The sequence below is a fragment of the Salmo salar genome, chromosome 10 (assembly GCF_965601325.2).
Source record: "Salmo salar chromosome 10, fSalSal1, whole genome shotgun sequence".
Classification (NCBI taxonomy): Eukaryota; Metazoa; Chordata; class Actinopteri; order Salmoniformes; family Salmonidae; genus Salmo; species Salmo salar.
In genome coordinates, this window is record NC_138300.1 from 85381986 (window position 1) to 85395155 (window position 13170).

General features: G+C 43.0%; 1 protein-coding gene across 1 annotated transcript in view; it reads right to left on the reverse strand.

Annotated features, from left to right (window-relative positions):
* Nucleotides 1–473: 473 nt before the first annotated feature.
* The window catches only part of LOC106560933 (large neutral amino acids transporter small subunit 1), a 29333-nt gene continuing 16636 nt past the window's right edge, over nt 474–13170 (reverse strand). Inside the window, exons 3-10 of the mRNA XM_014124400.3 lie at nt 7621–7726; nt 6023–6067; nt 5661–5784; nt 5388–5491; nt 5180–5276; nt 4804–4953; nt 3598–3775; nt 474–3481 (exon numbers count right to left, since the gene is read on the reverse strand). Of these exons, the coding sequence (XP_013979875.1) occupies nt 3426–3481; nt 3598–3775; nt 4804–4953; nt 5180–5276; nt 5388–5491; nt 5661–5784; nt 6023–6067; nt 7621–7726 (860 nt within the window). The 3' untranslated portion in view covers nt 474–3425. The remainder of the gene's footprint in view (nt 3482–3597; nt 3776–4803; nt 4954–5179; nt 5277–5387; nt 5492–5660; nt 5785–6022; nt 6068–7620; nt 7727–13170) is intronic.

A 13170-nucleotide genomic window follows, 5' to 3' on the forward strand; every position in this document is an offset into this window, starting at 1 on the left:
CCCTCAAGGCAGAATCAGGAAACCTGTTATCCTCTATGAGTAGCAGGGTTGTAATTACACATACAGGCTTGTGCAACTTAATGATAATTAGCACAAACCACTGTATAACATATTGGGGTGGTTTCCCAGACACAGATCAATCTTAGTCCTGGACTACCAAGCTATTTCAATAAAGATTCTCCATTGACCATGCTTCTTAGTCCAGGACTAGGCTTAATATGTCTGGGAAACCAGCCTGAAGTGGATAAAAATGTGTGTAATGTATCCTGGGAGGTCAAGGATCAAAGTTGAAAGGATGGACCAAGTCATTGGTGTAGGCTACTTATGTCTTCTGCTTCATCCCTTTAGCAGATCACCTGGTATAGCATATGGGCTACGTACAATCAACATAACACATCTGTTACACAGAGGATTGTATTTTAACATTTTACACGAGAATACTGAAAAACGAAACAACAAATGGACAATACATGCATGGAATAAAACGTAAGATTTATTCATAAAGCACTTTCACAAATGCCCTGTAAAAAATTAAAGACCCCCAAAAATTAGAAGGCTAACAGTTCCTACAATAAATAAATAAACCTACTGTACTATTTAAATGACCTCTGATGTGTGGAGTGTTAGCTTGCTATGCAGCTGTTCTACATACAATGACAGATCCTCCGAGAAACTGATGGGAGACCAGACTCGTGAACGATACGGTTACCACAGCAACCACATGGTCTATAGCACAACACATCATACTCTTTACCACGGTAACGATACAACGTGGAGGAACACGAGTCTGGACAAGCTTCTGGAGGATGAGTTCAGTTAATACAGTACACTACACAGTTTCTTTCAGCAAAAAATAATAAGAATAACAATGAATTCATCTTGTCAACCTTCCCAACCCCCTTTCCACCTCCTGTCCTATGTCTCCACTGTCCCACCCCCTGAGGCATCTGTATCCAAAGACTATGTGGTTTTAACCTCTGCTCTGAATGCCCTGCCTGCCTCCCCCCTTTTGACTGGACAACTACCCATCTCCCACTACCATGGTCCATACCTCATCAAACCTTTACAGCCCAAATCTTATCACCCTAAAATAATGAAATCCTTCAATGAAGTTGGTAGCTGACAGTAGTGACAACATTCAGTAGACCTTTTCTAATGTAGGATACCAAGACACACATAAGCACAGAAACACTAAAACAATATTCACAGCTATGAACCTATTCTTAGACACATGATCTCACACACTCCCGCACAACGGCCCATTCTAACCCAATATCTAAGGTTATTAGCCACCCTTGTCGTCGTAGGTAAAAATAGTGGCTGTGACCTCAGTACTCCTATCGTGGGCCTTTGTTACAACCTGCTCTGTTATAAAAACACTAACTTAACAGTAGTATTATAGCAACAACACCAATGTGCATCAGATGATACCCACAAGATCACTGTGATCTAAGAACAAATGAAGAGTGCTCAAGCAGGCAACTATTATGTTCATAAGCTGGTGTTAATGCCAGTATTAAAAAACCATGATGTTGGATGTGTAAGGTTTACAATCAGCTAGATTATATTCATGTGATACTCGAGGTCCACTGAGCTGAGACATTGTACAGTAAGAAGGCTACTGGTGATTGAGTAACAGACCTTCACAGGACACAAGCAACTTGTATACGAGAAATTGTTGTAATAATAACTCTAATTAAAATGTCCCCTGTATTGTGAACCAGAAATCTAATAGGAATTATCGAATTCCCTGGATTTACAAAATAGTTAATTGACAGCACTAAAAAAAGCTCCACAGCATCTACCTATAAAAATAAACGAATTCAAGTAGAAATTCATATCTACAAAGAATTAAAAAAATAACTGCCAAAGCAGGGATTTCCAACGTGTACAGTCTAGGCGCAGTGAACCAGTCTGGTCTGCCATAGATGACGGAGGGGAGGGGTGCTATCACATAGGAAGTATACCGCTGACACTCCTCCAATCGCTGTTACACGTGCATTTACCTGTCTACCTCTGTCTTCAGCTTCTCTGGGGTCAGATGACTTGTACTGTGTCTGTAGTCGGGGAAATTAATAGCCTTGGCTTCATCAGAGGCACTAGTTTAAGCGAATGTTATCTGTGGGTCCTTCATGTTTGGCTAATTCTTTACAAATACATGAAATACTTCCCGCCCAAAAGCTGAAAACATAAAAGCATACAGAAAACACAAATATACACAGATATTTAGATACACACCCAGATGACAACACATAATGGCTGCATTATATAGTCTGTCAGGTGCTGAAATAGAAGCCATGGCAACACAGAGATGATACCCTACTGGGAAGCAGTTGACTGCCTGACTGGGTAATGGCAGAACTACTGAGAAACAGTGAGTCTACCATGAAAATCTGAACAAAAGTTCTAGCTTTAGCCTACAAGGAATTGGCAAAAAGCCAGGCCACAAGTGTCCATCACAACTACATGAAAGCACAGATTGTAATTACACAAACACACGGATGCTAAACCCTCAGTGAAATAATAGTTTGAACGAGAAGACGTTTCTCTGCAACTCAAATATGAAAAATAAAAGTAACATCATTCTTATAAAAACAACACTTGTGGGTCATGGTTGGATAAGAGTACAAAGATATTCAAAAATACAAATCAACAAAATCTTTAAAAGGTCCAATGCAGCAGTTTTTATCGCAATAGAAAATCATTTCTGGGTAACAATTAAGGACCTTACTGTGATTGTTTTCCATGAAAATTGTCAAAAAGAAGAAAAAAAATAGCTTCTTAGCAAAGAACAATTTCTCAAGCAAGACTTTTGCTAGGACTGACTGGGAATGTTCTGAGTGGGGAGGGGACAACTGAAAACTAGCTGTTGGCTGAGATTTTTGGAACTCTTTCTTATTGGTCTATTAACTAAATTACCGCCTGGTGATGTCACTAGCCAGGCCAAAGCTCCATCCCACCAAAACAGGCAGACATTTCAGGTAGTCTTTTCCAATAGCTCTTACACGAAAAGGGCATTATGATAATTTTCACAATTTCACAGTATTATTCCAACCTTGTAGTATGGAAATATGAAACACAGGATCACCATGTTTTTGACTGTACTGGCCCATTTAAACGGATACTTTGCAGTGAAAACCTGTCTGAATATATCCCAGCACTTATCAAACGGCCTATGAGCAGGGTGGAGGTGGCCGTGCCCCTGCCTGGTGCGGAGGAATGAAGGAGGGGCTCTGACATGTAAACCAGTCTGCAGCATAGCTCTCCTTCACTAGGAGATCAGGGGAAATGATTGGAGTGTGCTTGAAGAACACATCGATAGGGGCTGAGTTAGGGTGTACACTGGGGGCAGGCGTAGGGGTGCAGGGTAGATGAGCAGTTACTGGGTTTTCCGTCTCGAGGGGCTTCATCGATTTATCTCCTCTTTAGGACTCCTGTGGTACCACCTCCATCATCTTCTGGCACAGGGCTGTAGAAGAGACTGGAGAGAGAGACACAAATACACACCGTCAGTTATAAGCACTGTATAATCAGAAACAGACTACATCATGAAGACAGATCAAGAGTACAGTGAAGCAATTCATAAATAAAACTTACAGATGAATTGAAGGAGCCATTTGGGCTTGTTTTGCCACCAAACGCCAATAAAGTAGACTGGCACTCCCGTGGCAATGATGCCAAAGCCGATGGCACACTCCACAGGTGTTTTCCAGATGGACACCACGATAAGGAACATACAAGCCAGGACGAAGCTGATAGGCAGCAGGATATTGACCTGGGGGAAACGTTTCAATGGGATACTGAATACATTACAAACACAGACAAACACATTGAAACTCCAGCTAACAAAATACACAGAGAATGACTGGATTCAAACTAAACTCACTGTGGAAGTCGAAATAGGAAAATAATGTGAAATTGTGTTACCGTAATTGGCAAAGCATCTTTATATACTAAATATATTTTAATTCCAATATTTTGAAAACAGGGAATCCTTTCATCAGCAAATACTCATTTTCATCAGCTTTACTGAGGTACATGCCTAAGGACAAGGGACAAGGGTTAGAGGTGAAATTCTGACTAACCAAATGGCATTCATCCAGAGGACCAGAGAGAGAGGGAGAGTGTTGGTGCTCTCGGTCACACAGTGATCAGAACACTGACTCACATCCAGATGAATGTGGAGCATAAGACCAGTAATCAACTGTCATCTTTTCAGAGGCTGACAAAGGCTTTGTGTGATGTTAAGCCACACAAACTTAATGAGTACCAGCGAGTGCGTATATGAGAGAGAGATATTCAAAGGCCGACAATTGAATGAACAGTGTTGAAAAAAACCCTCCACCCCCTCCTCTATGGTGGCACAGACCAGGCCACTGTACTGTCCTCTGTCCCAAACACACAGGACATATTTATGTGGTCAATAAATAGATACATCTGAACCACCAGCACTGTGCAGCGATGGCCTCTTTCACTTCACTGCCTTTCTCAGCCACTCCCCTCATTAACACATCACCATGTCAACCAGGAATTAGGGGTCCATTTTGAGGGCAGGCAGAGGACCCACAGTCCCACAGTCGCACAAAGGGTCTCTGTGTGCCCAACAGTCCTAGGGCGACTGTATCAGTGCACATGCTGCGCTACCTTCACTAGCCAGCAGCTCATGCCCATGGCAGGTCACATTGCAGCCTACGCTTCCAAGTAACCAGTTCCCTTTATCATTCTCTTTTTCTCCGTCTCCCTTCTCCCTCTCTGGTGCCTGATCAGTTGATAACGGGTTAGAGACATTACACATATTCTCACCTTGATTGGTCGTTCCAGCTCAGGCTTCTTGTAGCGCAGCCACATCATGCCAATGATCGCCATGGCAATACAGAGCCAGTTGAAGAAACTGAAGAAGTTGATGACGGAGAAGATGTCGTTGGAGAAGGCGTACAGCAGCGTCATCAGGCACTGTGAAGGAGAGAGGGAAGTGTGACAGAGAGGTTTGGAATGCAGCAGACAGCAGTGACCAGCAACGACAGCCATGGGAAAAAAGCTAACATGACAATAATACTGAGCCTCAATTCTCGGGATCAATGTTTGACTTCCGATATGTTTCACTTGTTGAATGATGAGAGCCCTTGGTGTTGGAGTGGTTTTGAGAAGCCCCTGGTTGGAGGGAAGTGTGTGTACGTACTGTGAAGATGAGTGACGGCAGAGGGGTCAGCAGGTTGGGGTGGATCATGGACAGCAGACTAGGGAGGTGGCCCTCTCGTGAGCCCACAAAGAACAACCTGACAGAGGACAGGGGTTATAGTAATTCTACATACACACAAAGCAAAGTAGTCCATAAAGGAGCATACTCGTAGTTGGTGTGTGTGAATGAAAAAGTGTGTGTGTGTTACCTGGATGATGTAAAGAGAGAGCCATTGACAGAGCCGAAACAGGACAGTCCCACAAACACAGGGATGATCCAAGCCATGGGACCCAGGTGGTAGTTTCCAAAGTCCTGAAAGACAGACAAACAATTTCAGCAAACTGTCCATCTACCAGTCACTGAGGCTGTGTGTACAGGGACATAGAGCGATGCATTTATAGCCAGAGATTGTGTGTGCTTAAGGGAACATAGAGAGTACAGTATGTGCAGGCTGCGTGGTGTGGTATGGGGGAGAACTCACCACAGCCACTGCCTCAGAGCCGAGCATCTCATCTGGGCTCAGAGTAGTGAAGTAGGCCAGGTTAGTTAGTACGTACACCACCGTGACAATGGGAAGGGAGATGATGATTGCACGAGGCAGGTTCCTGTGGGAGAGGGGGCAGTGAGGGTTACGCACAGTTAAACTCTTCAGCTGTGACATCATACTTCCTATGTTTACCTACGTCTGAAGAAAATCTCATGTAATTCTACATTTAATACGGACTGAGAAAGGGATCGTGCTAACATAAAACATGCATGTACCAGTAATTCTTCTAAATTCATAGAGAGTCATTCTTGACCTCTGGCATGTTACAGGGAACATAGAATAGAGTTGACACTCACTTGTAAGGTTCAATCATTTCTTCCGTAACAAAGTTCAAGTAATTCCTGCAAGATGAGGATGACATGGTTTAGAGACACTAGCTAGGTTCCCATCCAATTGGTGACAGATTTTCGTGCAAATATTCTAGTATCCGCATAAAGAAAATATGTTAATTTTTCCAACATTGGTGGGTTTCCACCAAATGGACTTGTTGCGGATAAAATGTAATGTACTGAATAAAATCTAAAGTTCAATATGTTTGTCAAACTCTACCGATAGTTTTGGCACAAAAACGGTTGCGTTAAATAGAAAATGTGCCTACACTGGGCATGGCATGTGCGCTCTAGCCAACAGCTCACAGGTACAGTGGGGGTAGGCTAGTCTACATGATGAGATTATTATGGATAAGAGCAAGAATGTTTGTAATTGTCAAAAATGGCAGTCAAGCATCGATCATCATGCCACCAAACTAACATGCTGACCAGACCGGACATGTCGCGTGCGCGAGCGTCGCAAAATACATTTAGAAATCCATGTTATTCAATTATTGCACCCACACACCCAGCTTGCACTTGCTAGCTAATTTGTCCTATTTAGCTAGCTTGCTGTTGCTAGCTAATTTGTCCTGGGATATAAACATTGATGTTATTTTACCTGAAATGCACAAGGTCCTCTACTCCGACAATTTGGTCAACCTAATCGTTTCTAGTCATCTCTCCTCCTTCCAGGCTTTTTAATCTTTGAACTGATATGGTGATTGGCATCTAAACTTTTATAGTATTACTAGACCGACTGGCAACACAGTTCATCTTTCAATCACCCACGTGGGTATAACCAATGAGGAGATGGCACGTGGGTACCTGCTTCTATAAACCAATGAGGAGAGGCAGGACTTGCAGTGCGATCTCCGTCAGAAATAGAAAGGAGTTCTATTTTAGCCCTTGGCGCGAGCAGTGTGGGTGCAATAATTGAATTTCTAAATGTATTTTGCGACGCTCGTGCACGCGACGTGTCCGGTCTGCGTGTAATAAACTGCGTGGTTTCCCCGAGTCGTAGTGGGAGGACCACACACCATATCATCGTGTGACTCCCAAGTTTACTTCCTTGCACATAAATACGTTTCCACCGTCATAATACATTTTACAGACACAAAAAGATCCCACCACGTCGAACAAACAAATGATCTGTCGGCATTTCTAAAATTATACCGGAACTTCCTGTTTCCATCACGGCTGTCGTGATTTTACTCACATAGAAACTGTGGATAGAATAGTGGTTACAGACAGAACAGAACACTGTGTGCAAATCTATTGTAGACAGGCTCATTAAGTGTGAGTGAGGATAAAGTATTCAATCATCCAGTAATGTTCATGTCCCATAGAGCAACAAAACTGTGCTAAAAAGATCAGAGGGAAGAGGGACTGTTTGAGGTTGAAACCTGAGCACCATGCATTGGGAGGATTAGTCTGAGCAGAGTTTTCAATTCACTTAGTAGACTTCTTAATTGGTCAGCCCTCCTAAAAAGGGGTTTACAAGTGGATTATATGGAGGACAAAATGCTGCTCTAGTGTTAAATACTCCTGGATGTGTCAGTCAAGCTCTACTTCTCTGTACTTACCAGCCCCCATAGGCAAACAGACCACTGTACAGGGCCAGACCAATGTTCCCAAAATTGTAATTTGAATTCTTGAAAGAATTTTCTGGCAGGAGGTTGACGGTGTCACCTGGAAGAAGGGAAGAAAGAGTTGGAAAGGCAAGTCCAAAGTTGACACTGAATTACTGACCAAAGTGGACAGAATCAGCAGCCCTGTGAATTGTGACAGAGCAGGGTCCTGGAATGACGAAACACAAGATAACATCAATGCACCATGAAAACTAGGATCAACATGAGAAAGTTCAAATAGTGGAAAACTAGACAAATATACCCAGACAAAATACCAGCGTTAATACCAGAGCTAGATTAAAAGGCTGTGAGCATGCATGGGTTCAACCTAAATCCCCTATAATAAACAGTTATGGGGGTTTCACTAACTCCACCACTCAGGGGGGTAGAATGGCGATGGGGTTACCTGTTTTATTAAATGAAAAACAAGACAAATATGTGGAACGTATGCCTGAGGGGGAAGCAAGGGATGGACATTCCAGGAGTACCAGCCGGCCAAAAGAGCCAGACATCCTCTGAACAAACAACTCCCAGAGTGTTGTTTCAGACAGAGGCCCGTGTTTAACCAGGACCGGGCTGTGTCCCTCTTCATGTAGGACCATGACCTTCCACCTTTATTGTCCCCCAACTCCAACCCTAAAGCCTGCATGACACCCCAACATGGAAAGTACACTGAAACTCTACGACACAAATACATAGTAACCACAGTCCTATATACACGGAGTGTACAAAACACTAGGGACACCTTCCTAATATTGAGTTGCACCCCGTTTTGCCCTCAGAACAGCCTCAATTCGTCGGGCATGGAATCTACAAAGTGTTAAAAGCATTCCACGGGGATGCTGGCCCATGTTGACTCCAATGCTTCCCACAGTTGTGTCAAGTTGGCTGGATGTCCTATGGGTGGTGGACCATTCTTGATACACACAGGAAACTGTTAAGCGTGGAAAACCCAGCAGCGTTGTGGTTCTGGTGCACCTGGCACCTACTACCATACGCCATTCAAAGGCTCTTAAATATTTTGTCTTGCCCATTCACCCTCTGTTGGCACACATACACAATCCATGTCTCAAATGTCTCAAGGCTTAAAAAACCTTCCTTAACCTGTCTCCTCCCCTTCATCTACACTGATTGAAGTGGATTTAACAAGTGACATCAATAAGGGATCATAGCTTTCACCTGGATTCCCCTGGTCAGTCTGTCATGGAAAGAGCAGGTGTTCCTAATGTTTTGTACACTCTGTGGCTCTGCTAGGAACTGCTTTGTCAAGTATCGAACATCCCATCAGCGTATTGGCTGCTCTCCACACACACACACACACACACACACACACACACACACACAGGTTTCTGAATGCCTTGAGATTGGTGGTGATGGAAAGGTGAGAGGCAGTGTGTGTGAGCGTGTGTCTGGGTAGATGACTGACTGAAAAGAGTCATGAGAGGCTGTGTTGGCCTCAGCTCATGTGACCCACCGACCGCCCCGGGACAGGCCTCAGGAGCCTGCCATCAGTTATTCACATGACTGCAGTACCAGGCAGAGGGAGGGATGCAGTGGCCTTAGGGTCAGGCATGGCAGAAAAGCAGGCAGGCAATGGGCCAGACGGGCCCTAGTGGCAAAATAGCCCTGCGTATTACCAGTTCAGACATGACTCTGCAGAATGCAGATAAGTGTCAGAGCCTCGAGACAGTTTGTCTGAATGGGAGCAACCGCTGTGAACACACCACATCTTTCTGACACACAGTGTACTGTATGTACAGTATGGGTGATCTGTACCTTTCAAGTTTCAAGTTGTATTAGTCAGTTGTACAGGATACACATGGTGTACACCGTCCAGTGAAATGCTTATTTGCAGCTTCCTTCTCGATAATGCAACAACAATAAGAAATAATAAAAGATAAGAATAGGAACATCAAGTAAATGGCTCAGTAGAATAGAATAAACATTTTAGCATGAGTATAATTTATAGTCCAATATTTACACGTGTTTTGGGGAACGGGGCATTGGGGGGGCAAGTGTTTAAATTGTGCATTATTTAGCAATCATAATAGCAGTGTGTGTGTGTGTGTGTGTGTGTACATATAAATGTCTGTGTAGGTGTGTGTGAGTAAGTGCATGTGAGCTAAGGTGCAGAGAATCAGCAGGTGGTCAGTCCAGTTCCAGTGTTCAGCAGTCTGATGGACTGTAGATAGAAACTGTCCCTGAGTCTGTTGGTATAAGACCTCATGCTCCGATACCGTCTGATGGCTGGTAGATAGAAAGTATCTCTGAGTCTGTTGGTATCAGACCTCATGCTCCAATACCGTCTGCCTGATGGTAAGGGAGTGAACAGCTCGTGGCTGAGGTATGTGGGGTCCTTGATGATGCTGCGTTCCTTCCTCAGGCACCGTTTCCAGTAGATGTCCTGGATGGGTGTGAGCACGGTCCCAGTGATGTACTGGGCCTTATCGTACCAGGCCGTGATGCAACCGGTCTGGACGCTCTCGATGGTGCAGCGGTAGTATTTGTAGAGGACCCGGGTCAGCATGCTGAATTTCTTCAGCCGCCTTAGGAAGTGGAGACGCTGTTGCCCCCTCTTCACAAGAGTGGTGGTGTTGTTGGTCCATGTCACGCCCTCGGTGATATATGTGTGTGTGTGTGTGTGTGTGTGTGTGTGTGTGTGTGTCATCTATCTCAGGTTTCTCGAGCAATTTCAGGTGAACACATCACTACATCAAACAAGTCTATCCTTGTTTGATGAATAAAGGTTCATTAATTCATACCAGTGAAACATTAGATTACCCTAAAAGAGCTCTCCTCTTGTAAACTTTACCTGCACCTTTCTGCCCGAGAGATTAGATCTCTGACTCACTCCAATAGAGTGGTCTCTATAGCTTTGGGATAGCTGACAGACACAAAGACAGCTAGTTCTTTCACACACATGCTGCCAAAGAGGAGCGGTGAAGGGTTGACATAATAAAATGGGGGCAGCTGGTATGCTGCCTGTATTCCTGAGTTTGTACAGGGAAATATAAACAAAGATGGCTGCCACATCAGATCAGAAATGCATTAGATCATCATGTCCAGGGCGGTGGCACAGAGATGCATGCCCCCAAACCTAATATTTTCAAGAACTCCTACTGAGTAGTAGATGACTGTGGAATAGTACCAGTAAAATGACACAAGGGCTGAGTTTACACAGGCAGCCCAATTCTAATCTTTTCCCCACTAATCTGACCAATCACATCAGATCTTTAGCAGAGCTGATCTGATTGGTCAAAAGACAATTAATGAAAAAAAAGATCAGAATTGGGCTGCCTGTTTCAACGCAACCACTGATGGCCAGTACAGTGTACATACACTACCTTAAGAAAGTATTCATACCCCTTGACTTATTCCACATTTTGTTGTATTTCAGTCTGAATTCAAAATTGATTAAATATATGTTTCTCACCCATCTACACACAATACCCCATAATGACAAGGTGAAAACAACAAATGTATTGAAAATGAAATACAGAAATATCTAATTTACATAAGTATTTGCACCCCTGAGTCAATACAAGTTAGAATCACCTTTGGCAGCGATTACAGCTGTGTGTCTTTCTGGGTAAGTCTCAAAGAGCTTTTCACACCTGGATTGTACAATATTTGCATATTATTATTTTCAAAAATTCTTCAAATTGGTTATTGATCATTGCTAGACAGCCATTTTCAAGTCTTGTAATAGCCAGTTTAAGACAAAACTGTAACTAGGCCACTCAGGAACATTGAATGTCTTCTTGGTAAACAACTCCAGTGTAGATTTGGCCTTGTGTTTTAGGTTATTGTCCAGCTGAAAGGTGAATTGATCAGACTGAACCAGGTTTCAAGATGACTGAACCAGGTTTTCCTCTAGGGTTTTGCTTGTGGTTAGCTCCATTCTGCAGCCACCACTATGCTTGAAAATATTTAGTGGTACTCAGTAATGTGTTGATTTGGATTTGCCCCAAACATAACACTTTGTATTCAGGACAAAAAGTGAATTGATTCGCCACATTTTTTGCAGTACTACTTTAGTGCCTTGTTGCAAATAGTATGCATGTTTTGTAATATTTATATTCTGTACAGGCTTCCTTCTTTTCACTCTGTCAATTAGATTAGTATTGTGGAGTAACTACAATGTTAAACAACGTCCATCCTCAGTTCTCTTATCATAGCCATTATACTCTGTGACTGTTTTAAAGTCACCATTGGCCTCATGGTGAAATCCCTGAGTGGTTTCCTTCCTCTCTGGCAACGGAGTTAGGATGGACGCAGTGACTGGGTGTATTGATACATCATCCACAGTGTAATTAATAACTTCACCATGCTCAAAAGGATATTCCATATTTTTATTCTTACCCATCTACCAATAGGTACACTTCTTTGCGAGGCATTGGAAAACCTCCCTGGTCTTTGTGTTTGAAATTGACTGCTCGACTGAGGGACCTTACAGATAATTGAGATGAGAGATGAGGTAGTCATTCAAAAATCATGTTAAACACTATTATTGCACACAGAGTGATCCAAGCAACTTATTATGTAACTTGTTAAGCACATTTTCACTCCTGAAACGCATTTAGGCTCGCCATAACAAAGGGATTGAATACTTATTGATGCAAGACATTTCAGTTTTTCATTTTGAATTAATTTGTAAAAACTTCTAAAAACAAAATTCCACTTTGACATTATGGGGTATTGTGTGTAGACCAGTGACACAACATCTCAATGTAATCCTTTTTAAATTCAGGCTGTAACACAACAAAATGTAGAAAAAGTCAAGGGGTGAGAATACTTTCTGAAGGCGCTGAATATTCTGTCACGCCAGCCAAGGGGAGACACCGGGTTGTTCTGATATAGTGAAGGTCGGTCGTAACTGCTGCCTAACATGTATTTCTGAGTTGTACGGTTAAACAAATACAAACAGGGCTGCCACGTCATCCTGTCAGATCACATAGATGAAATCACACCCTGGTCGTTCTGTGCTCCGCTAATCTGTCTGGAATATAAACAGCCATCTGTCAACCCTCATTTGACACTTCAGTTTAATTCTGATCTGCATAAAGAAACAGGTACAGTAGTTGTCAGGTACAGTAGTTGTCAATGATTCTTCCATGGGAAGAATCATTGACATTTGACTATTTACCCCCATCTTTATCACTAGCGCATTTACATTAACAGCCACCCCTCAGGTAAGGCTAAGCTCTGAATCCACCTCTTCCCATTTCTTTGTCAAGAGATACTGGCTTGGCCTACAAGCAAGCAGTCTCCAGCTCTAGGTTCTCCTAGTTTGGACCAACTTCCGTATTTGGTCAAGATAACAAAACAATGGCCCAGTAGTTTAAAACTTCTTAATACTTAATACAATATCAGTGTATAAACAGCAGCTGGTGGACTGCATGGCACATATCTGGTTTAACCTTTTAAACAAGTGCTTGAAAGGTAGAAACAGGTAGGCCTGATATGATTAGCCACGTGTGTTTGGGGAGGGGTTAAAGTCAGTCA